This window comes from Bactrocera neohumeralis, chromosome 5 (genome assembly GCF_024586455.1).
Source record: "Bactrocera neohumeralis isolate Rockhampton chromosome 5, APGP_CSIRO_Bneo_wtdbg2-racon-allhic-juicebox.fasta_v2, whole genome shotgun sequence".
NCBI lineage: Eukaryota > Metazoa > Arthropoda > Insecta > Diptera > Tephritidae > Bactrocera > Bactrocera neohumeralis.
In genome coordinates, this window is record NC_065922.1 from 19,751,504 (window position 1) to 19,775,149 (window position 23,646).

Genomic DNA, 23,646 nt, shown 5'->3' on the forward strand with positions numbered 1-23,646 from the left:
TTGAAACAGTACGTAAACATATCAAGCAGTTGCTTAATTAAAAACAAAAATATTTTTCTCGTTTGAACACGAAGCGCGCAGCACAAGCCCCTCTCGACTGTAAACATGTTTCACATTGCATTTTCATAAGATACACACAAATATTATATAGAGTATAAATAAATATAATACATATGTAGTTGCAATATACATATATAACTGCTTTTATTATGAATACGCGATTTTAAACTATAGCGCAAGCAATTAGGACCAAGTTCAATATGAAGTTTGTGACGTATGAACGATACGCATATACATAGTACGGTACCGTACGTTAAACAAGCTTGCACACACATGTATACAGTTATAAAGCTTCACCACAAGTCATAAAAATTTTACTTATTAGTAAAAAAAAAATACTTCGGTACAATTTTAAATTATAAAATTCCAATAAATTTAGTTAAATCGCAAATATGTCAAATGCTATTCAACAACTGTACAATATTATTTATTGATTATTCTTATTATTATAAATAAAAACTATATATTTTCAATGCAAATACAATAAAGTTTTTTATTGTTTTCTTGATTTTTTTGTAATTAAAGAAAACAACCGTTGAAATGATTATTACAAATTATTAAAAATTAATTGATAATAATACAATTATATACCTATTAGTGTTTCCTGCGTGTGTTTGTAATTGTTGGCGTTTTTGTAGTTATATTATGTGTTAGATGGAGAGAAAATTTATTGCCAATCTATATGTAAATATTTTGTGTTTTTATTTGTGCTACAACTGATTTACTATACTTCTTCGGTTTGATAAATGCATTTCCACAAATAATTTACATACAGATATCATTGTTTGTGCCACTCTCTCTCTCACTCACTCTTTTGGTACCACTACTCATATAATCCAAAAGTTGTGGTTAAAATCGCAACAGCAAATTACGCTTTACATTGTTGCTGTACACAAACAAAGTCACACACAGGTGAACACAAATATTAAAAATGTAAACAGTATACATTGTTGAATAAAGTAAGAATAAATATTAAAATAATTTAAGTTAGCATATACCGCAAATATCCAAATATTAAAAACAATAAAATGGACGTTCGTTTTTCAATTATGGCTTCAAATGCATTGTTGTTGGCGTACAGCTCTATTTCCGCTTGAATATGTTGCTGAGACGCCGCTTTGGTGGAGAGTTCTGAAAAGGATAAAGTAGATAATTGAATAAATGATATACATATTTTTCAAATATTAATTTCACCATTACAAAACTGATTATTTAAATTTTTAAATTTAATTTTATATGTAGTTTAATCACTTTTATTATTTCTTATTAATTTATTAAGGAGTTAATAAGTGGGTTTGACTTTTTATTATTAAATTAATTATTAGTTAATAAAAATTTTAAATTCAAGATCTCTAGAATATTGTACTAAATTTTCAAGTTGATCCGAGTAATAGTTTCGGAGATACAGCCTTGGGAACCTGTGCGGTCGAGGCTAGCTAGGCTAAGTGCGCCGTTTTAAATGCGTTTTTCTCGAAACTGTGTTTTTGAAGTCGGTGGACACGATTTCTCGAAAAGTTGTGGACCGATTTAGTTCGAATTGGGTACACATCTTTAAGGGGGTAGTAAGGTATTTTTTGATTGCATTTATAAAGCAAAATTGACGGAGATATACACTTGCAAGTCTCCGCCCTCCGATTTGATTATGAGCGGCTGTGAAACTTTAAACGTGTTTTTCTCACACTTCACTTTTTCGAAGCCGGTGAACTCTGTAGCTCAAAATCTACTGAACCGATCCTTTTGAAATTTTGCACAGTCTTTCTTTACATAAATTGTGAGGTAACGCTGTCGAGTGTTTTTTATTTTTACCTTATTTTTAAACAACAAAATTTCTGATTTTTTTAAATGAAAAATCAGTATTTTGAGTTCCGTGCGTTGTAAAAAATTGAAAAATCATTACAAAAAAAAAAAACAAAAAAATAACTGAAAAATAAAAATAAATTAAAAAAAAATAAAAACAAATAAAAAAAATAAAAATAAATTACAAAAAAAAAAATAAATTAAAAAAAATAAAATAAATTAAAAAAAATAAAATGAATTAAAAAAATAAAAATAAATTAAAAAGAAATAAAAATAAATTTAAGAAAAAATGCAAAACACCAAATTAAAAAAATTCATCAAAAAAGAACTGAAATACATATGTATGTATTTCGAATAAAAACGAATTCTAACCAAAAACAAGCAAAAAACGTTATCTTCGATTGCTATATAGTAATACTATTTACAAATACAAGATTCCTTACAAGAACTTGATTTGGCACGGCAATACTATTGTGGTCCGATATTGACGGTTCCGACAAAAAAGTAGCTTCTTATAAAATTTTTTGTTGCATTATCGGATAGTATAAACTGTAATAAACATTTGAAATCGAAATTCAAATTATTACTGTCGCTACAGCGTTTAATGAAGAAAGGGAGCAGAGTGATAAACATAGCGACTCCAATCTTTTAACGCGTTTTTCTCAGAGTGGTGCTTTTAAGAACGGTTTCCACTCTCAAAGGTAGAGATAGAAGATATCTAGTTCCAGTTTGGAGAAAACATTTTTACATGCCATTCTTTAACGCACTATGGAGCTTTTTTTTGAAATCTTCCCATTTTTTTCTACGAAAAACCGCCGCCATTTTGTCAAATTTCAAAACCAAAAAAAGGTTCCATAGCCCGATAGTGACTTTTCTACAGATTAGTAATCTTTTTGAAATTTTGGTTTTAGATCAAAATTGCGGACATCGTATAGGATCTTTTTTTACGTGTAATTTCATCAATTTATTTAATATTATACATTCAATAAATAAATATTAAAAAATCACTTAGTATTCATCATGAATGGATTTATTTTGTTGAAAAAAAAACCGGACCGATTAGTTAATTTCAACATTAAAAAACCGATTTAGTTCGAATTGGGTACACATCTTTAAGGGGGTAGTAAGGTATTTTTTGATTGCATTTATAAAGCAAAATTGACGGAGATATACACTTGCAAGTCTCCGCCCTCCGATTTGATTATGAGCGGCTGTGAAACTTTAAACGTGTTTTTCTCACACTTCACTTTTTCGAAGCCGGCGTTGTAAAAAATTGAAAAATCATTCAAAAAAAAAAAAACAAAAAACTCAACAGCGTACGTGAGGAAACTTATCTAACTAATCAAATCAATTTGGTTTTTTAATTTCAGATGATCCAGTCATGAGTTATGCGGTTCACCGCGAATCAATTTTTTTTTGGAACGTCTGCGAAGATTTTCTGTCACCGGCTCATTTTTTAATATTTTTCTATGAAACGTTCACAGAATATTCTTTAAATATCATGTAATTATGCTATAATTATACAAATAAAATAAATATTGATTGTATTTAAAAAAAAAATTATTGAAAATATGCTTTTTTCGCTCGAATTAACCCCCTTAAAATAACATTATCTGGTTAATAAGCGTAGGATTTTTTTTAAATTCATTACAACTTATTTTTTTAACCAATAAATGGACCAAAAAATTAGTTTTTTTTCAAGGTCTGAGAAAAAATTAAAATTTTAATTTTTGTATTCCCTACATTCAAAAAAGAAATTTATATATATACATATACATACCAGAGACCTGCACGATTAAGGTAGGCATCGTACGATTACGTTACTAAGTAACACTTCTGACGATTACCACGATGCGAAGGTAACATTGCGCATCGGCATCGCGGCATCGTGGCATCGTACGATTACTATCTGGTATCGTCAATGGCAAATGAAACGAAGTACATATATACATACAACATACAAGTGAACATATAACATAGGGTACATTCTCCCCCGTCTTGGTATCCACAATTTTATTGTAAAACTTCCAGATGTCACTTGAACCCGATGCATCACTAATTTTATAAACACCACTTTTAATATGTTGTAAAATTTCCATTATATAGATTTAAATAATAGCACAAATGCAAAAACTTATCTAATGCGAAAATGCCAGTTCTTTTCTTCGCGCACAATACTAAGTGAGTAACATGTTAGTAATCGGCGATGCCGCGATGCCGATACCCACGATGCCGATGCCCACGATGCCAAAGTACCGTTACGTAGCGTGTACTCGCCGCATCGGCATCGCCGCTTGCTAACATGTTACTTTTTTAATTACTCGTGCAGGTCTCTGATACATACATATACTAACGGAATATGTTTGGTTTTTTAATTTTAGATGAACCAATACTAAGTTATGCTGTCCACGGCGAGAGCAATTTTTTTGATGATGTTTACTTGTATGTATGTATATTGTTTATATTAAAAAAAAAACGTAAAAATACCTTTTTTTTATACCTGTGAAACCCAGTTAACACCTTAAATGAACATACAGTAGATAAAAAAAAGTAAGTCATCAACGCGACCAGCGCTTTTTTAATGCTATCAACTTTTTCGCTTTATAGAATAGTAAATTTTTTGAATTTCTTCGAAAGTTCCATTATCGAAGTATCGTAATTGATTTTATTGAAAATCGCTTATCTAATAAGACATTTGCTTGATTTTTTTAAATGCTCATTGATAACCGCATTTTGAATTAAAACTTGAAAATAAGTTAAAAAATTCTTTTTCTAAAATTTTTAAAGAGTGTATTGAAGTGACCTTCTCAAATCCCTGACTAGTTTCAAATTGGAATGCTTGGGCAATCCTAGAGATGCGTATAATTAAAGAGATGCCCCAAAACCTGGTCGGATGAAGGACTGCATCTATAATATTTGGAAAAATATCCTTCAAAATTAGTGTTTGAACCTGGTCAACTTCATGCAACAACGATTGGGTCAACTAGCAACGCGAAATTGTGGATATCGTGGGTGTTAAAAAATTTGATAACTTATATTTTCTACATGAAATTTATATTATGCCCAAATTTTTAAAGAAATCTTTGAGTTAACCAAAATAACGGTAAAGAGTCGACCAAAGAAATGAATATCCATGTATTCGGTTTATAGAAGCATGGGGAAGCTATAATACTATGAAAATAGTAAGACTTTGTTCAAAATTTTAAAATTCTTAATTTATTCCTCAGAATCTATGTCGTCCTCTCAAAGTAAGCCCTCTTGGTCACAATACACTTGTGACAACGTTTTTTTTTTCAAAATTCTCGAAACAGTTGTTAAAGTCAATTTCTGGAATAGCCTCCAAGGCTCGTAGTGATTCAATGGTTTTCACTGATCCTTCCGATGATGCCAGTCATATCACTGACTGTTAATCGTCAGTACTCAATCACCAATATTTATTTTATTGATCTTGATGGCCGTCCTGAATGTTGTTCGTTGTCAAAGTGTTCTCGACCCTCTTTGAATAATTTGTATCAATCAAAAACACCTGGTTGCAACATTCTGAAGTTTTCAGCACCAGAAATTTGATTCCGCAAATCATAATAATAGCCGAATGCCCATTATGTACTTCCGAAAGACAAGCTAAATACTAAATAGTAATGATTATTTTGATATTGCATTTGGCATCACATATACCAACTTTCTTTTCGATAACTTTCTTAACGGCATCATACAATAAAACGATAACATAACCTAAAAATTTTTTTACCCCGTTGTTCAATATAAACTAACTTCAAGTCGTATTAAAGTTACATACCTAATAAGGAAAAAATATTTTTTATGAAAATCTTATTTTAATTGGTCCGTTTAACAGTTCTAAGTCATGGTTGTCTGATCTGAGTAATATGTTTAGAGATTGTAGAGTTGGCTGGATAATAGTCTAAGCCAAATTTCATGAAAATATCTTAACAAATAAAAACAATTTTCCATACAAAGAACTGATTTTGATCTTTCAGTTTTTATGACAGCTGTATCCAGAAAGTTAAGTGATCGATTATCGGCGGTTACAACAAAAGAGAAACTTAGTGGGTAAAAAAAATATGTTTACAAAGTTTCAGATCAATATATCAAAAACTGAAGGACTAATTTGGGTACATTCAGATAAACAGACCATGTTCATGTGACCCAGCTCGTCACGTTGATTATATACATATACATATGTATGTATGTATATATATAGTATATGTATACCACCTACTCGCTTCAAAATGCGTATTATTCCATACAGTAATAAAAAGAGTAAATATTTGAAAACTATTGACCTAAAAAGAATTAAAAACTCACGTTTTGTGTCAATAGCGAAGTAAAACTATCGGAATGTGAAAGGCGATTCGCGTATAGTATGTATATCTATTTTTGTATGAGAAAGTATATTGTTGAAAGAGAATATTCGAAATTTGTAAAGCAAAAAAAATTCTTTGCTGCAAAATGGGTTTTTTACATTATCGCTATAGAGAAGTGTCTCTTACTTTTTGTCAGTGATTTCCGAAAGAGGGCATTGAATGGCAACAGCCACTGTCATATACCATGAACATTGCATTGTCGATTTTTATATGGAATATTTATCCTTTATTTTTCAAAAGCAACTTCAAAAATTTCCAGTTTTCCAAAATTTATTGAACAATATCATCATTTTAGAAATACATAGCGATTTTGCCTTAAGCAAATTGAAAATTTCTAAATATGCACATTAATCAAATAGATATTAACAACAAAATGGTGGATTTGCATGGAATTTCGCTCCCGGCAGAGCAAATCAATGCTGCAAGACGATATTACGGAACTAATTAGAACAAAAATATAGTTTTTTTTAATACATAAAGCAATTGTTTGATCTTAACAATAATTTTAGACAACATTAATTTTTAATTTATTAATATTTTTTTTGTTTTTGTAGGATTTCAAAATTTAAATCCATTCCAGGATCACATTAAATGGACATAAAGCTCCAATGATGCTTTATAAATATGACATTCCTGACCACGAATCCTTTCAATAAATGAAAATTCTTAATTTCGTCGAGTAGACCACGAAAGTTCTACATTATGACCACATATTCACACATATAACGAAAAGATCAGATAGATCAAAGCGATTATCGGCGCAAAGACCGCGATTGTGACGGTTAGCTGTAGTTGTTGGTCCAAACGCACCCAGATGCTTGACCACAAACGCACCACATCCGCGAGCGTAATCTGCGCCGCTTTGTCGCCATCGTTTTGCTCACTTTCGCCTAGCGCTTTCATAGCCAACACTTGCGGCGTATCGAGCTCTAAGTTCGCCGCCAGCGTCACTTTGGCGCACTTCGGCACGAGTGTGTATGTCACGGAATGTCTATGCTTGACGGAGCGACGTCTTATCGGCGAGGCAATAACATCGAATGCAAAGTCGGTTACAGCGAACGGTGCCGCCGATGAAGTCTCCGAAGCAAGTTGTTCGAAATGTCGCGAGCGAGCATCGTATATTTCGATTTCATCAAGCGTTGATGGTTCATCCGCTGGCTCGTTTCTGAGACTGCGTTCCACCGGCAGCGAAGTGTTTAAGCTGGACGAATCGCTATCATCAGCATTCGTTTCACTTTCATCACCGTTGTTCGAAGTTTCCGTTAAACTATCTTCGTCGCCGGAGTGATTTCTCTTGGTTTGCTCATTCAATGCTAGTTGCGTAAGGTTCGTATCGTAAGCATAATCCGGTGAAATATTGGTCTCATGAGGATTGAGCGAAACGTTTGCTCTGTGTTCAGCGCTGGTCTCTTCAATAACTCCCTGCGAACCGGATATAATTTCACTGAAATAATTCGAGGTATACTCCGGTGTATCATAGTCTTCAGGGTGTTCGCATTTTTTCGACAGCACAATCGTGGCATTCAGTCGTATCGTGTGACTATTATTGTTATCTTCACTCTCGCGCACACTTTCATTGCACTGCTGGCCGCCTTGGAGGCGTTGATCAGTTGGTATTGCACGCCCGCGATTGAAATTGTCGCGGCGCTGTTTGTGTGCCTTCTTGCGCATTTGTTCGCGCAATTTGTTGCGACTCGGTGTACGATGACCGCCGCCACTGGCGTACAACGACAAACGTGGTCCGCGATCACGCTTCGAACGACGACGATGGCGACCGCCAAAACCGCTGCCACGTCTCAGCGCATCGCCTGAACTGGCAGTTGTCGTGGTGACCGTTGCCGTAGTAGCCGAAGTGGTTGTACCAGTGGTGGGAGTGATTATGTCTTCGCGATGCCGATCGAAGTCTTCCATTAGCGGCTTTAACGGTTTCTTGCCAACTTTCCGCGGTGTTTGTGGCGTGCCGGTGGATGGTGTATCCGTTGTAATCGGACTGCTGGCCGGCAAATTTTTCAACCTACGTCCGATTTGTAGTCGTAACAGCGAGCTACGTCGTTTACGTGCGACACGTTGTTGCTCCAACATTTTCAAATGCGTTTGCGACGCTGGCGCATGACTGATGGCCGACACATCGGCCAAGGAGAGTGTTGGCACCGGCACCGCTTTCAATTCTTCGGTGTGCGTTGTTGTTGGCGGACACTTCTCGACGGTTAGCGAAAGCATCGACGAACCGGATAGCGCCATGAATTGTTTGAATAGACCACGACGATCGAAATGCGATTTGCTTTTGCGCGGCGTTGAGGTGCAAATATTATCGGGACTCTTCAAGCACATCGCTTCGAAGTTTTTCCTTTGCACAGCCTTAAGCAGATCAGCTGACAATTTTTTAGCCTTTACGTTGTTATTATAATTGTTGAGCGAAATTTGTGTGTTTCATTTGTAGAAGTAGAAAACAAAAGCAATTAGAATGAATCAAAGTTGGTTAATGGCAAAGTTTGAAACACGCTCAAGAAACACTTACGGAACAGCAACAACCAACTACGAGTACAATAACGGTAACGAAACTCTTACGAATACAACACAAAGAACAGAAAGGAAAGAGCAGCGGTGAAAACGACGCTACTACCGAACAAGCCGATTCGCATAAAATCGGATAATTTTTAATATTTGAAATTTGAAAAAATTACGGATACATATAAAAAATATCGCATGCGACTTATGCAATAATGAAAAATGTCGCATGAGATATTTCGAAGATCGTTAAAAGTTTAATTCGGAATACACAGGAATATTGTTTAGATTTTTTATAAAAATATTTGACTTTGGAAAAGGTCTAGTTTTTTTTTAATACAAAACGGTAAAAATAAAAAATTTTAAATTTTTTAAATTCATGGCTTTCTAAAGGCAAAAATTGCTCTTTTGTTCCAAATTCAGACTTTTTAATACTATCATCCTTTATCAGATTTGACGATTTTTGTATGGGATACCTACATATAAAATTTAGTAATCCGAAAACATAACCTTAAAAAATTTGACTCAGATTTGACGATTTTGTTGTGATACCTTGGATAATATAGTATTTCGAAAACATTACCTCAAAAGCGTATGTAAAAATTTTCGAAATTCATACATTAGATATTTGAAAATTGCTCTTCGGTTCAATATTCTGAATTTTGAATGTTATATTTTATCAGATTTGACGATTTTAGTGTGATACCTTGGATAATATAGTATTTCGGAAACATAACCTCAAAAACGTATGTAAAAATTCATACATTAGATATTCGAAAATTGTTCTTCGGTTCAATATTCTGACTTTTTAATGATATCTTTACTCAGATTTGACGATTTTGGTATGATACCTTGGATAACATAGTATTTCGAAAATATAACCTCAAAGACGTATGTAAAAATTTTCGAAATTCATACATTAGTCATACGAAAACTACTACATAAAATTAAAAAGGAAATTTTATTTAAAACAAATCTAGCTCAAATCTTTGTTCATATGAATAGAAATTTTTGGTTATAAAAAAAAATAATCTTGAATAAAAAAATCAAGAATGAGACACGAACGAATGTCACAGATAATACTAAATATACAATATCAGAAAAGCTATAATTTTTTTTTAGATAAAATAAAAATATACTACCTACTATATACCAAAACTTTAATTTCGATTTTTTTTTAGAATTTTTCAACACCTTTCGCACTCGCTTCATGTCAAAAAGAAACTCAATGTATTTGTAGGTTAAAATATAACAATAATTTATTTTGATTTAAAATATATTTTAGCTAAGAATTCTCCAATTTTAAAAATTAAAAAAATTTCAAAATTAAAATATTTAAAAAAACAAAATTTTAAAATTAAATTTTTTTCTTGAATAAGTTATTTTTAGAGTGCAAAAGGTCAGTTTGTAAAAAAAACTATGATTATTATAACCAAACTTAACACTTACACAACAACGTTTCGAAAAAAACACTAAACCGAACAAGCTTAACACTTATAAGTACTCAAATTTCCACTCAAATATTGAAAAGAAAACAATGAACATTAAGTGTGGCCAATTGAAACTCACCTCATCCTTTGGATTGCTATTGCCCATGCTGAATTTCGACGCGAAGAAGCCAAAACGCACCGGAGTTTTCGCCGAGCTGCCATAATCATTCACTTCTTTGAGTATTTCGCGTGGCGGCTCCGAGCTGCCGCCCAACGAGAGCCGACCGCCATGTTTGCTCGGCGTCGGCGGGCCGGGACGCTTATAATTCGTGATGCCGGTGAGTTTCTTGCGCGCACCACCACCACCTGTTGTACTTAATAAAGCGCTCATGCTGTCATCCAAGCTGTTGGGGCCATCCTAGGAGAGTGCGAGTGAAGAAGAGAGTAAATAATTCTATAAAGTTGATATATTTTTAAGATTTATGCAATATTGCGATTATTGAATTCTATGCAGACAGCATACAACGAAGACCACTGACAAGTACAAACATTTAAACAACACGTGACCAATTTAAGAACATTAATTAAAACGACTTTTCGTACACAGGACAATGCATCAAATAGAGAGAACACAATTACAAACGTGCGAAATGCATTAACAATGACAACAAAGTTTTTGAACAAACTAATTTAATTGCTTGAAATTGTTTACATTGAGGCAATAAGTGAAATTTAGCATAGGTGCACATGTACTCGAAGGAAAACCCTTACAATTTGTATGTATGTTTGTGAAATATACAATTTCTTAAGGCGCAGTCAATTTTAGATAAGGGTAAATTTGCCTTCTTCGTTTCGTTTTAAATTTTTTTTTTGTTTTGCAAATGGTTAGAAGCGCATTTTTGTCACTTTTGTGTATAACTCTTTTTTAGTTTGCTGGCTTTCTTGTGCTGAATTATTAGCAATTTGTTATTTTGCATCGTCCACGTGGAAATTTTCATTTCAACTTTTTGGTTTTATGACAGTGAAAAATTCTGGAAATTGTTGGATGCGATACTGCTTTGGATGTAATCACTGTTGTTTCTCCCTCTGAGGGCTTTGTGTCTTGACTCGTCGTCGGCTTCGTGCTTGTTCTGCTAGTGCTTACTTTCAACTCATCTTCGGCTAAGCCATGGTCGTATTGTGCAGCATAGGTGCTTTTCAGGTGCGGCGGTAGCAGAGAGTTTCGATATTGCAACTCCTCGGCGCTGAAATGAGTTAAATTATCATTATGATAGTTTTGAATTGATAACTGTATTTTATTAAAAATTTTGGTTTCGCATAATGTTTGGTAGGAAGATAATATATATTTTAATTAAATTTAAAAAATATATGTACATATGTATATAAAAAAGAAAAAAATAAAAAATAAATTAAAAAAAATTAAATTCAAAAATTAAAATAATAAAAACAAATATTAAAAAAAAATGTCAAAACTTTAAAAACTTAAAAAATGTAAAAAAGGAAATATTTATTTCATTTAACAATTATTTAGAATAAATAGAGAAAAATATTTAAAACATGAAAAAAAGGAAACATTTATTATTTTCTTTCAAACAAACATTTTGAATTAATAATGAAAAATTTTACAAAAATGTCAAAACTTTAAAAATTAAAAAAATGTAAAAAAAGAAATATTTACTTTTTTAAACAATTATTTAAAACAAATAAATAATGAAAACTGTGTCTTAGGACACATATGCATTTAGTTTGTACAATGTATAAGGATAAAGATTTTATATAGTACATATGTATGTACATATATATTTATGGTGTCAGAAAAGTCAGTGAAAGCAAATTAAAAAATAAAACAGAAATAAAAAAAAATATTTTTTCGTGCTTGTTCTGCTAGTGCTTACTTTCAACTCATCTTTGGCTAAAAACAAATAAAAACAATAAAAAAAAATAATTACAAAAAAAAACTATTTTAAATTAAAAAATAAGACATAATAGTATACATTAAAAAAAATTAAAAAGGAATAAAAAAATTTAAATAATAATGAAAACAACAACAAAAAATATTGTTTTCATTAAAGCTATTTAATTTAAAAAATAAGTTTAAATTAATGAAATTATTTAAAAGAGAATTTTCAGATTTTTTTTTCAAAATAAAAAAAATTAAAAAAAAAATAAATAAACAACAACAAAAAATTAATTAATTTATTAATTTATTGGACAAGTACTGTATATGTATATATAAATTAAAAAAAAAAAGTTAAATAAAAGTATTAAATAAAATATATTGGTTTGAGTCGAAGTAAAAACAATAGAAACCAGAAAAATTGTTGTTAAAAGGTAACTGTAAAATGTGCACTTCAGAAACTATCAATATACCTATACAATGTATATTATTTGTTTATGCGACGTTCTTGCAATGTTTTATAGAAAACAATAGCGTTAAGTACATTTATTCAGAATGTATACAAAACTAATGAAAAACGAAAAATTTTCCAGTTCACAAAAAATGTTTAGCAGTTTTTGAATATAAATTAAATTTTTTTAAATAGGCATAAATTAAAATTTTTTAAAGATAAATTAAAATTTTTTAAATATAAACTTACCAAACATCACGGCACATGGACATGCGGCCCGTTTGCAAATCGGTCAGGTACGTGTTGTTGAAAATTTCACCTTCTTCATCCTCCATTGCCAAATTGGAGCTGGTAGCCGCATTAGATGCGGCCGACGACAGCGATCTTGGCAATGAATTCGTTGCAAAACTGGGACGTTTGAAGTGTGCATCCGCAGCGGTCTCTTGCAATTTATTTAGTTTGGTAGATAATATGGCATTTTGCTTCTGATATTCCAATATGCGATCGTTCGTCTTCATTATTTGACCGGAGAGCTTGCGTATGTGCTCCTCGTACTTTTCATTCTGTGTAGATAGAGTTCAAAAAATTAAGAAAATATACACGATTATAATTTAAGTATGCGTAAATGAGGCGCCACTCACCTGTGCCTTCAGTACATCCATATCGGCACGCAAGCTGCTGACTTCGCGGTCTTGTTTGCCTTTCATTTTCGTCACTTCGTCGGTGTATAATGTTTTCTGATGAGCGAGATTTGCGCAAGCAAAACGTAAAGCGAACGGTTTGAAGGGTGACGGGGAGGCGAAGCGGTTCAATATTTAATGTGGAAAGGCGACCGGAAACGGTCAAATGGAAATTGAGAAACAAATAGAGGGCGCAAAATCAGAATATTTATCTTTTGTTGTTGTAAAACTTCTAAAAATTGTTTTTTAAAGGACTAACTAAGGATTGCAGGGAGTATGGCATGAAGTCAATGCATTTGTCTAGACTAAAACTCAAATGTGTATTCGAGGCAAGAAAATATGCAAAATTATTAGCAATTTAAATTATAAAAAAAAATTAAAAAAATTCTTTATTAATATATAATTAAATTATGCTGCTTTCATAACAACAACAACTAAATGGTGGAGTAATTAGTCGGTCAACTAACTGTGGGGACATCACAGCTGTACAAAGAGTGTGCACTGCATCTACTAACGGCGCATGCAACACTTCCTCACTTGCAAAAAAATATACAAACACACATGCACAAAAACACACGCTGGCTGCTCGTTTGTTAAACATTAAAAAAATAATGTTATTTATATATCTATTCAAAATTTTACAATAACAAAACTAAAACACTCAAATAGATAAATCTAGACGCGCATATACATATATATACGTATATATACAGTTTAAGATTAAGTACAAGCTAAAATTCTATAACAATATTAATACATGATCGATGCTGAGAGAAATCATCGCGTATGTCACAAGCCTTGGTGTAATTAAGTTACGTAACGTAAGTGGCGCGCTTAGAAAACCGCCGGAGAGTTGCTTTTGATGGACAGCTCCATATCATTGTGCGACATAAAGATATTGAGCGTGATTGCAAGCATTACTTGCGACATGAATACAACAACGAAATATTTGAAACAGGTGTTGAATCGTTTTTTCCACTTTGTCCGGGTCCCATAGATTTCGAACCTGTGACATTGCGTCTGCGTTGTTCGTTTCGAGTTCGTTTTAAAGAAGAAACAATGAAAAAAGGAGAAAAAGAAAAACCAAGGTCAGCAATGGCTAATTTCGCTAAAAATGTTGCTTTAAGTAAGGTAAGTTTAGTTCAATTCGTATATGAGAAAATTGTTTGCGATGACAGAGTTTTGCGTTGGCAGTGCTCGTGTTAATGGTGATGTTGGGGAAATTGCCCAGTTATGTATTTATGAATTTATGCGTTGCATGAAAGTAATTTTGTGTGAAATACAGGCGCATTTCTCTTGTTTTGTAGCTTAGTTTTGAAGTTAATAGACTAAATAGGCCTTTATTTATATCAAATATCTGACGTCTAACAGTATGGAATATTTTTATGTATCCAGCTCCGTCCATTGCGCAACAAAATGATATACAAATGCATATTTATTTATTGAAGTGTTTAATTTATGATTTTCTCATGATAAGATCAGTGAATTTTGACAAAAACGCCTACGCCTAAAAGTATGCAAATACAAGACTAAGAATTCGAACAACCTACCCAAAAATATACATATATTAAAAAACAGCGGCTACGCTGGATAGGTCAGGTCGTCCGAATGGACGATAACACTCCAGTTCTAAAAGTAATCGACGCAGTACCCGCCGGAAAGCAGCGGGAATCTCCAATTGACACTAAACAGCGAAAACGTGCGCTGTTGTCAACTCGGCTATAACCACGTAAGCGGTGTTTACGGCAAAAAAGAAGTTTGTAGTTTATTCCATTCCGATAATTTTGATCTCAAAAATGCGCTACGCTCAGAAAAGCCAATTGTCGGAATTTTCGATAAAATACTGACAATCTAGAGCCCAAACGCAATACAAGTATTATTTTCATTACCCAAGAGCTAAACCCTGCATAGTAAAACAGTTATTACTATTCAAATAATGCTGGATACAAAAAGAAGCTCGATTTATGGGTAGGTAGGTAGAGAAGATGTATGACGACACACCTAGCCCTTTGGGAGACTCATTGTGTAACTACCGGGACTAATATTCTCGCAGTATATTGTCTTCTTTGAACCAAGGGCGATGTATGGGTAACACAAGAGTTATATGAAATAAGGATCATGGACCAAAAGTCCATCTGCGAATCGCTGCGGAGTGGCAACAAAATTAAAAAATTACTGGTATTGAAAAGAGGATCACTTACGACAACGTCAAGCAAAAACGTTCGTGGTCGAATCGCAATGAGCCGGCACAAAGGGTGGCAAAGCCAGGATTGTTAGTGAAGAAGGTTTTGGTAAGTATTTGGTGTGATTGGCAGAGAATCATCCATTATAAAGTACTTCCTTATAGCCAAACTTTTGTACTGTTAACAATTGGACTGTTTGAAGGAAGCAATCAGCCAAAAGCGGCCAACTGTCCGTTCCCACGACAGTCGGGTCTAAGTAACCGGAACGGACCAGGATTTTTATCCGGCCAAGGACTGTTAACCGGCATTATTCCTCCAAATTACTTCAGGAATGTTTTTTGCCACTTCTACAACAACAACAAAAACTTCATTCCATCAGAACAACCTAACATAAAGTGAATACTGCTCCTTCATTTGACGAATAATTTTGCTGGTGAAAAATTTGCCTTAAGAAAAATGAAAATCAGCTCAGTCCCGTTTTTTTTTTTGTTTTCGAAAACACTTTTTGTGTGCGTGGCAACCGGTCGAATAATACCATTACAACTACAGTTAAAAAAAATTTGTCCCGTCGCTAATATTTTCGAACATGTTAATGTTTAGAAAAATATGTTGCCTACATTTAGGAGCATGATAAAGAGAAATTCAACATATGTAGAAAGCCATGGAAATATCAACAGAAAAACTTGCTAAATTACTTCAAGTAAGCCTTGGCGGTTTGGGATATAAAATATCTCCGCTTATAGATTTCAGAAGCATAAAATTCCTTATATGTTATATTCTTATATTATTTCCACTCGCTCTATGAACTCGTGAGATTAAAAAAATAAAGCATATTAACTCATTTTAATCTGCAAACCGATTTAGTGACTCTAAGAGTGCCATAGAAGCTTCCACCACAAACTCATGAAACATTTGCAACACCATTTTCATTTGCAACAGACGGAATAACGTACATAAAAACATAGAACAAACTAGCTTAAGACACTTAAGGACTGTTAACAGTGTGATGTCCCTACAATTGGGCATGACTAGAGTACGCAAGGACTTTGCTCAACTAAGTTTACGAAAAATATAAAGAGAAAACTTTATAGACTACAACACCGAGTGCTAACTACGTACAAATGTGTGTATTGTGCGGCGGTACAACTTACCATTTTGTTCTTCATTTTATCCAACTTGACTTCCATCTCCAGGCGATTCTCTTTAATACGTTCCTCCGCCTTTTCGGTTTGCTCCTGCAGACGTTGCTTGGAATCGCGGTATTTGGCTTGTAAAATTTGATTGTCCACACGTAGTTGGGTATTGGCCTGCTGCTCCGATTCGACTTGCTTCTCGGCAGCAGCCAAACGTTTACGCAATTGCTCCAGCTCCTCGTCGTCCTCTTGATTGCCACAGCGCAAGCTGTCACGCTCCGACTGCAGCGTTGTAATCTCTTCGGCTTTGACGCTTAACTCCTTTCGGATTTGTTCCAGTTGCGCTTCGAGTACGACGACTTTCTCCTCGCGCTCCGAACGCAAGTTATTATTTTGCACTTCGTATGCCTTCAACTTGGCACAGGTATTCAAGTGTTCGTTTTCAATTTGCGCTTTTTCCTCCTTCAGCGCGCACATGTCCATCTCGAGGTCGCACATTTGTTGCGACAATTTTTCGCATTTCTCTTGTGATATCTGCAGTGATAGAGAGATTTTCGATAGTTGATCGTTGATATTGGAATTTTGCTCATGCAATTGTTCGGCATCGGCTTGCAGCTTATTTGCAAGCGCTTCGTATTCGTTAGCACGTGCCAGCGCTTGTTCGCGTTCCTCAAGTGCGACCTTCAACTTCTCGGCAGTGTTGTCTGCACTAATGGTGTTCTGTAGTTCGTTCAGTTGCGAGTTGATGGCACCGATTTCGTGATTCAAACGCACATTGCTCGCTTCGGTTGTCTCAAGCGAATAGTTCAACTTTCGTATTTTCTCCTCATTCATTTGACGTATTTTCTCGAGTTTTGTCACTTTGGCTTTAGCATCTGCCTCAGCGGCTTCTAATTGCTTTTTCTCCGTCTCGAGTGTCTGCTTCGTTTGCTCCAGTTGATGCACCTTGGCGATTAGCTGTTGTTGGCTGCGTTCTGTGGCGGCTACGCGCTCTTGCAGCACTTGTTTGTCAGCCTCCAACGTGCTCTTTTCGCGTTTCAACTTCTCGACGCTACTCTTTGTTGTATTCAGCGTCTCGTTGAGCTTTTCGTTTTCGTGCTCACTCTTCGAGCAACGCGCTTGCGTATCGCCCAACTTGACAGCCATTTTTTCAATACGTTTCTGATAAGCCTCCTGTGTTTCACGCAACTTGATATTCTCAGCAGCCAATTCTTCCTTCTTGCTCTCCAGCGTTTGCAACTGCATACGCAGCAATTTCAATTCGTTCTCGGTGGCGTCCAGCTTACGCTCCAGTGTAGTGGAATTCTGTAAGATATTCTTCACCATTGACTCGGTCGAACTGTGCTGCACGCTGGTTTGTGTGAGCTGTAGACGCAGCTCTTGCAGCTGTTCGACGAGCGTGTCTTTCTCCTGCCGCAATGCATCGCTGCCTTGTATGAGGCGCGTAACATTCTCATTGGCGCGTTGCAGTTCGTTTTTGACTTCTTGCTTCTCCTGCTCCAAGCGTTCCAGCGCACTTGTGGCGTTCTGGTATTGCTCTTTAACCGCGCTGTACTCATGCTCGAGCTGTACCAACTGCGCTCTCAACTTTTCGTTGACAGCTTTCAATTCATGCAGTTCGTCTTTCAGATGTTCCGCCACGGCGCTTTGCTTACGCTCGCCAATTAGTTGCTGTTGCAGCTCGGTGATTTCGGCATTTCGACTAAGCAGTTGATTGTTCAGCTTGTCGTTCGCTTTTTCCAACACCTCAACAGCGCCCTGTCGTTTCTGTTCGGTCTGGTCGAGTTGTGTGTGCAGTTGTGCGATATTATGCAGCAGCCCATTGAGCGCCCCACGCAGTTTACCCAGTTGCGTGGCCTTTTCAGAGGCGGGCACCTTTATGAACTCATCGATTAGCGTCTTCTCCGCATCGCCCGCTGAATTGCAGTGATTCTCGATCACCGTGATGATTTGCTCTAATATGCTGTCGTTGTTTTCCTGCTCCACCGACTGCTCGGCCAGCATGCGCATCATTTCCGACAACTTCGTCTGCCAATTGTCGCGCTCGTGCTCTTGCTCTTCTTGCAGCCGCTGCAATTGTGCCTCTTTGGCTGAGATATCAGTTTGTAGCTTAGCGACAAGTTCATTGGCATCCCGCAGTTGATTATTGAGCTCATCGCAACTTTTTTCCAATATCTTTGCTTGCTGATCCTTCTCACAGATCGCCAACTTGAGTTGATCGGCTGTTTGCTCTAACGAAGCTAACAGCGCCGACTTTTCGTCTTGCTCGCGCTGCAATTGTGATGTGAACGAAGCGACATCTTTGCTCAGTCGCTCCTTTTCTTCGCTGACCTTTTGCAAATTCTGCTGCAGTGTGGCAATTTGTTGGGTTTGCTTCAAGTTTGCCTTTTCGTAGGTGCTCACTTGATTTTCGGCGCGTTTCAGCACGGCTGTTTGACTCTCGTAGGCGGTTTTCAGACCACTTATAGTGTGCGCCTTCTCCGTGAGTATGCTCTCGAGCTTTTGCTCGGTTTCAAATAACCGCGTTTCACTTGCCTGCAGCTTCACGCTCAATTCACCCTTGTGATCTAACTCTTGCAGCAGCTGCGCATTCAGTTCGTTTAAGGCGCTGTCGGCTTCGAGTATTTTACCGTTGACCTTGTTGTGTTCAGCCTTGAAGGTATCGATTTCATGCAGCAGCGTTTTGTTTTCCTTTACTACTTTATCCATTTGTGCCTCCAAAGCTTTGAGCTTTTCAGTACTGGCTTTGCCAAATTGCAAGTGTTCGTTTTGTACTTCTTCCAAGCGCTGTATGCTCTCTTCCAGCTTCTTCTTGACTACGCTACTCTCTTCCATGAGCGTCTTCAGATTGTGTTCCTTAAGGCTCAACTCTTCCTTTGTGGCGGTAAGCTCTACCTGCAGCGCATTCACAACGCGTTCGTGCTCAACACCAAGTTCCATCAAACGCACGGTGTGATCTTCGGTGTTCACCTGTAGCGCATTTTGCATCTCATCCGTGACCTGCTTGAAGGCCTCTTTCAAATTGCCAATGTCTTCCTCGTAAATTTTGATTTGATCTTCCGCACTTTTCAGCTTCATGTCACTCTGTTCCAATAGCGCTTTGTAATTGGCTTCCACTTCCTCTTTTTCTGTGATGAGATTCTTCATTTGCTGTTCCACAACTTCCATTTTCGAAACCGTTTCGTTGTGATTACAGCTCATATGCTCCAATTTTTTATTGAGCTCCAGTTTCTCCTCGGCCAAGCGTTTGTTGCTGCTTAAGACTTCCGATAGTCTTTGTGCCAAATTAACGGAGGTATTGGATTTTTCGCCGCACAATAGCACATTCAAAGCATTGAATGTCTTAAGCGCCGCGCTCAGCTCTTCCTTTGCCTCCTTGAAGTCCTGCTGCAATAGCTCATTGTCTTTCTTTAGCTTGCCGAAGCTTTCCTCCACCGTATTACGCTCGTCTGTTAGTTTACGTATGCGTTCATCGCGCGTATTTATGGCCAATTCGTAGTTATGTTTTTCGGTTTTGAATTCCGTTAGAAGCGTGTCAATGCGCGTCTCCAGCTCATCATTCTTCTTGCGCACCTCGATTATTTCCACGCCCAGTTTGCCCATTTCGAATTCTTTCACCGTGATCTTATTCTGCATGGCTTCCAGGTGATCGGCGGTTTCACGCCTGTCACGTTTGGTGTCTTCATGTTGCACGAGTATTTTTTCGTATTTCTCCTTCAGCATTTTCTCGGTTTTGTCGTGCGCCTCCAATTCATTTTGATAGTTTTTGATGCGATCATTCAATGTTCGTATCTCATCGGTGTTGTTGAGCATGCCTTGTTGCAGTGTTTCTATCTTCTTACGCAGCGTGGCCACCTCGTCGTTCAAGTCTTCGTTTTCCTTCCGTATCGAAGCATTGACTTTTTCATAGTCTGATATTTCACTACCTAGATTTTTAATTTTTGTCGTGTATTCTTGACGCTGTGCGGCACACTTATGCTTGTGCGTGTCATAGTCACTGGCCAGCGTGTCAAGCCTGGCGACCAACTCGTATTTCTGCTCGTTAATGTTGGTAATCTCCTGTTCGCAACGTATTATCTTTTCTTGCATACGTTTCTTCGCTTGCTCCAGCTCCAGATTTAAATTGTCTACACTTTCTAGTTGTTCCTTCAGTGCGCCCACCTCCTTCTCGAACTCTAACAGGCTGCGATTGAGTTCATCGTTACGCCGCTGCTTGGACTGTAGTTCGCCTTGTAAGGCTTTCACCCGACCCTTTTCGTCTTTATAATACGAACCCAGTTGTTCGACATAGTCAACCAAATGATTGAGACAATCGGCTGGCGTGATTTCTTTGTGCTCTTCCGCTCTTCCAATTCTTGTGGCTATGTTGAATTCCTGCGCATGTTTTGTTGTAAATTTTCGTATTAAGTCGGCCAAACGTTTGTTGTTGCTCCTTAGCGTGCACAATTCGTCGCGTAGTTCAGAATTTTCGTGTTCCTTTTCGCGCAATTGCACATCGACCACAGAGCGTGCGAGATTTTCAGGACTACTTGAACTTCCATCAGTGGGTGGGGAGAATGAAGCATCCAAATAATCAGGCCGTGAATTATTCCCCGTCGAACGCGTTTCATTTATAAACTGTTCCAGTTCTAGTTTGTTTTCACTTAAACATTGTATGGTGAACTCTTTTTGCTATTAATAAATAAGTGTAAACATATTTATTAGATCACATGCAATATATGCATAAACAGTTAGTATAATTACCTCGAGTTCAGTAGTAAGCTCATCGACTTTCAGGTCCAGCTCTGTAATACGATTCATGCAAACCATTATTTGTTTTTCAGCATGACGAAGCTGTAATATAAAATATGCATACAGTTTACAACAACATGACGAACAACAAATGTTTACGTTACCTTCTCTTGAACCAAATTCTTTTCCTCCCTTAGATTTCCCAGCACCTCGTTGAGTTTTGCTATTTCGGTTTCCTTTTGGGACACTTCTCTGCATAAACGACGTTTCATCTAAACATTCATTACCAAAGCCATTTTTGAAATAAAAATACAATAATAGTTGTATTTTGATAATTGAAGGCATTAATATAAATTTTATAATAAAATTTGGACTGGGCCGTTATGGAGTAGCCGAGAGTAAAATAACAAGAAATTGAAACAATTAAATGTAGCATTACCTGTTCTCCATCTTTATTTTTTGGGGAACTGCTTTCTGTTGTATTTTGCGTGAGTATATCGTTTTTTAAATCTTGAATTGTTTGTTGCAGCTTTTTATGATCTTGATCTGCGAGAAAAAGTGGGAGTTAAATATTTGAATTGTAACAAAGCTCAGTTGCGCTTACTTAATTTCTTCATCTTTTCTTCATTTTGTTTTATTTGCACTTCCAGCAGCCCCTTCTCGTATCTCTCTGTCTCCAGTTGTGCCTATTTAAAATTTTTAAAGATAATTATTATTGTTTTATTTCCAATAAATCAATATTTTATGCTTTATACTTACTCGCAAATTATAGAGCTCTCGTGTTCGCTCCTCCAACATTGCAGATTTTGGTGTTGGCGGTACAATACGTGGACTGCTATTGCCTGCAGCATAGCGTGACGGTCGACATGGTGAGTCCAGACGGGGGAAAGATGATGACGAATAATTATTAGTGGTACCCGTTGAGTTATTGCTGCTAGAGTGACTGTCACTTGCTGTACCCGGCGAATTGTTACTTCGCAAAGCTGTACCAGCAATAGCTTGTCGCAACTTTTCTCGGTTTATGGACTGACAATCAATTAACTCATTGAAGAAGGCAGCAATATTTCGTTGATTGTTTACAGACAATCTCTTACAGATGTCATGAAAATTTGTTTCTGGACATTTTACACAACAAAAATGTAAAAATAGGGAATAAACATAGATATACTCTGTTGAACTGATAGTATTTTCATCGTCCAGTAGGGGAGTATAATCGGCATATTGGTCTGAAAAATAAGAAAGTTTTTAAAATATTGATAATAATAGTACATATGTACATATATTCAGTTTGCTTGCAATATTACCTTTTAAGAAACTTATTACGTTGTCTTGTGATTCTGACTTTTGTAATAAATTGTGATTTAAGCGAAAATTTCTATAAAATTCGTCAATATCTGTCTGTTCCAAGCTGAAGTAATTAGCGGCAACAAATCCGCATTCAGTTACCTACGAGAACGCAAATTAAAAAAAAAAATTTATATGTGAAAACATCAGTAAATATTTGTGTGCTATTAGTTATTACTATTTCAAAATTTTATTGACTTTACTACTCACCCAATGCAATAGGACTTTTTTCCAATTTCTCACATCCATTGTAGCAAAATATTGGCTTTGCTCCTTGCTTAATCCTTATCTTTCCCTATGACGTCTTTTTGCCTACCTGGCTCACTTGGAATTTGTATTATAAGAAAATTTTGAATATATATTTCTTCACAAAACCACAGCACAACAGCAATGACAAACCGTAGAACGAATATACATATAATAACCGATGATTTTTAAATCCTAGTGTTGATATATTTTAGAAAAAAAAAAATTAATTCATTAATCGTTCTTTTGCCGCGTCTTTTCTTTTTCAAAATGTCGCAGTTGTTTAGTTTCGTTCTCACTCTGCGCTTTCTGTTTGTTTATTTATAGTTACGCCCTTTAGCGGTGATGAATTAACTATAATAAGTTCCAAAATTAACATAATCTATTTGTCATGATAATTTTTCGTAAAGAAATCTAAAGTTCATAAATTTTAAGATTGAAGAAAAAACGCAACTGCCGTTAACTATTGCTTTCGAATTATTTGACATTTGGTACGAGACAAAACGACGCACGCTCGGCTTTTTTGTTTTTTGTACGGTGGAAATAACAGGGCTGCATTGAATTATTATAAATATTTCACATAATTTATTTTTACATATTTAAAATATACTTATTATCTCTTCATCATTACAAGAAATTTATTGAAGTAAAATCATAGTTAAAACGACATAAATGGAATTTCATTTGCAAAAAATACTATTACACCCGATTGAAATGGGTAGGGCACTCATTTTCTTCTCAGCATTTGTCTTCATAACATATCTGTTTAATTTCTGATAGTTTTACGTTCCACAAATCGCCATC

The 23,646-nt window shown here is 35.6% G+C and overlaps 1 protein-coding gene across 3 annotated transcripts; it reads right to left on the reverse strand.

The window, feature by feature from the left end:
* Positions 1 to 629: 629 nt before the first annotated feature.
* LOC126758272 (putative leucine-rich repeat-containing protein DDB_G0290503) lies at positions 630 to 23,282 on the reverse strand. Of its 3 annotated transcripts, none has more exons than XM_050472487.1 (13): positions 22,807 to 23,281; positions 22,557 to 22,698; positions 22,012 to 22,478; positions 21,857 to 21,938; positions 21,692 to 21,798; positions 21,417 to 21,524; positions 21,265 to 21,354; positions 16,540 to 21,192; positions 13,167 to 13,262; positions 12,775 to 13,088; positions 11,322 to 11,421; positions 10,317 to 10,595; positions 630 to 1,191 (listed from the first exon to the last, which is right to left on the reverse strand). In XM_050472487.1, exons 1-13 carry the CDS (start codon positions 22,843 to 22,845, stop codon positions 1,144 to 1,146), a joined length of 6,525 nt encoding a protein of 2,174 aa, XP_050328444.1. In that variant the 5' UTR covers positions 22,846 to 23,281; the 3' UTR covers positions 630 to 1,143. The 3 variants fall into 3 exon arrangements, with proteins under 3 accessions (XP_050328444.1, XP_050328442.1, XP_050328443.1); XM_050472485.1 differs by lacking the exon at positions 630 to 1,191 and adding an exon at positions 6,492 to 8,627 and having other exon boundaries at positions 22,807 to 23,282; XM_050472486.1 differs by lacking the exons at positions 630 to 1,191; positions 11,322 to 11,421; positions 12,775 to 13,088; positions 13,167 to 13,262 and adding an exon at positions 6,492 to 8,627.
* Positions 23,283 to 23,646: the final 364 nt, after the last annotated feature.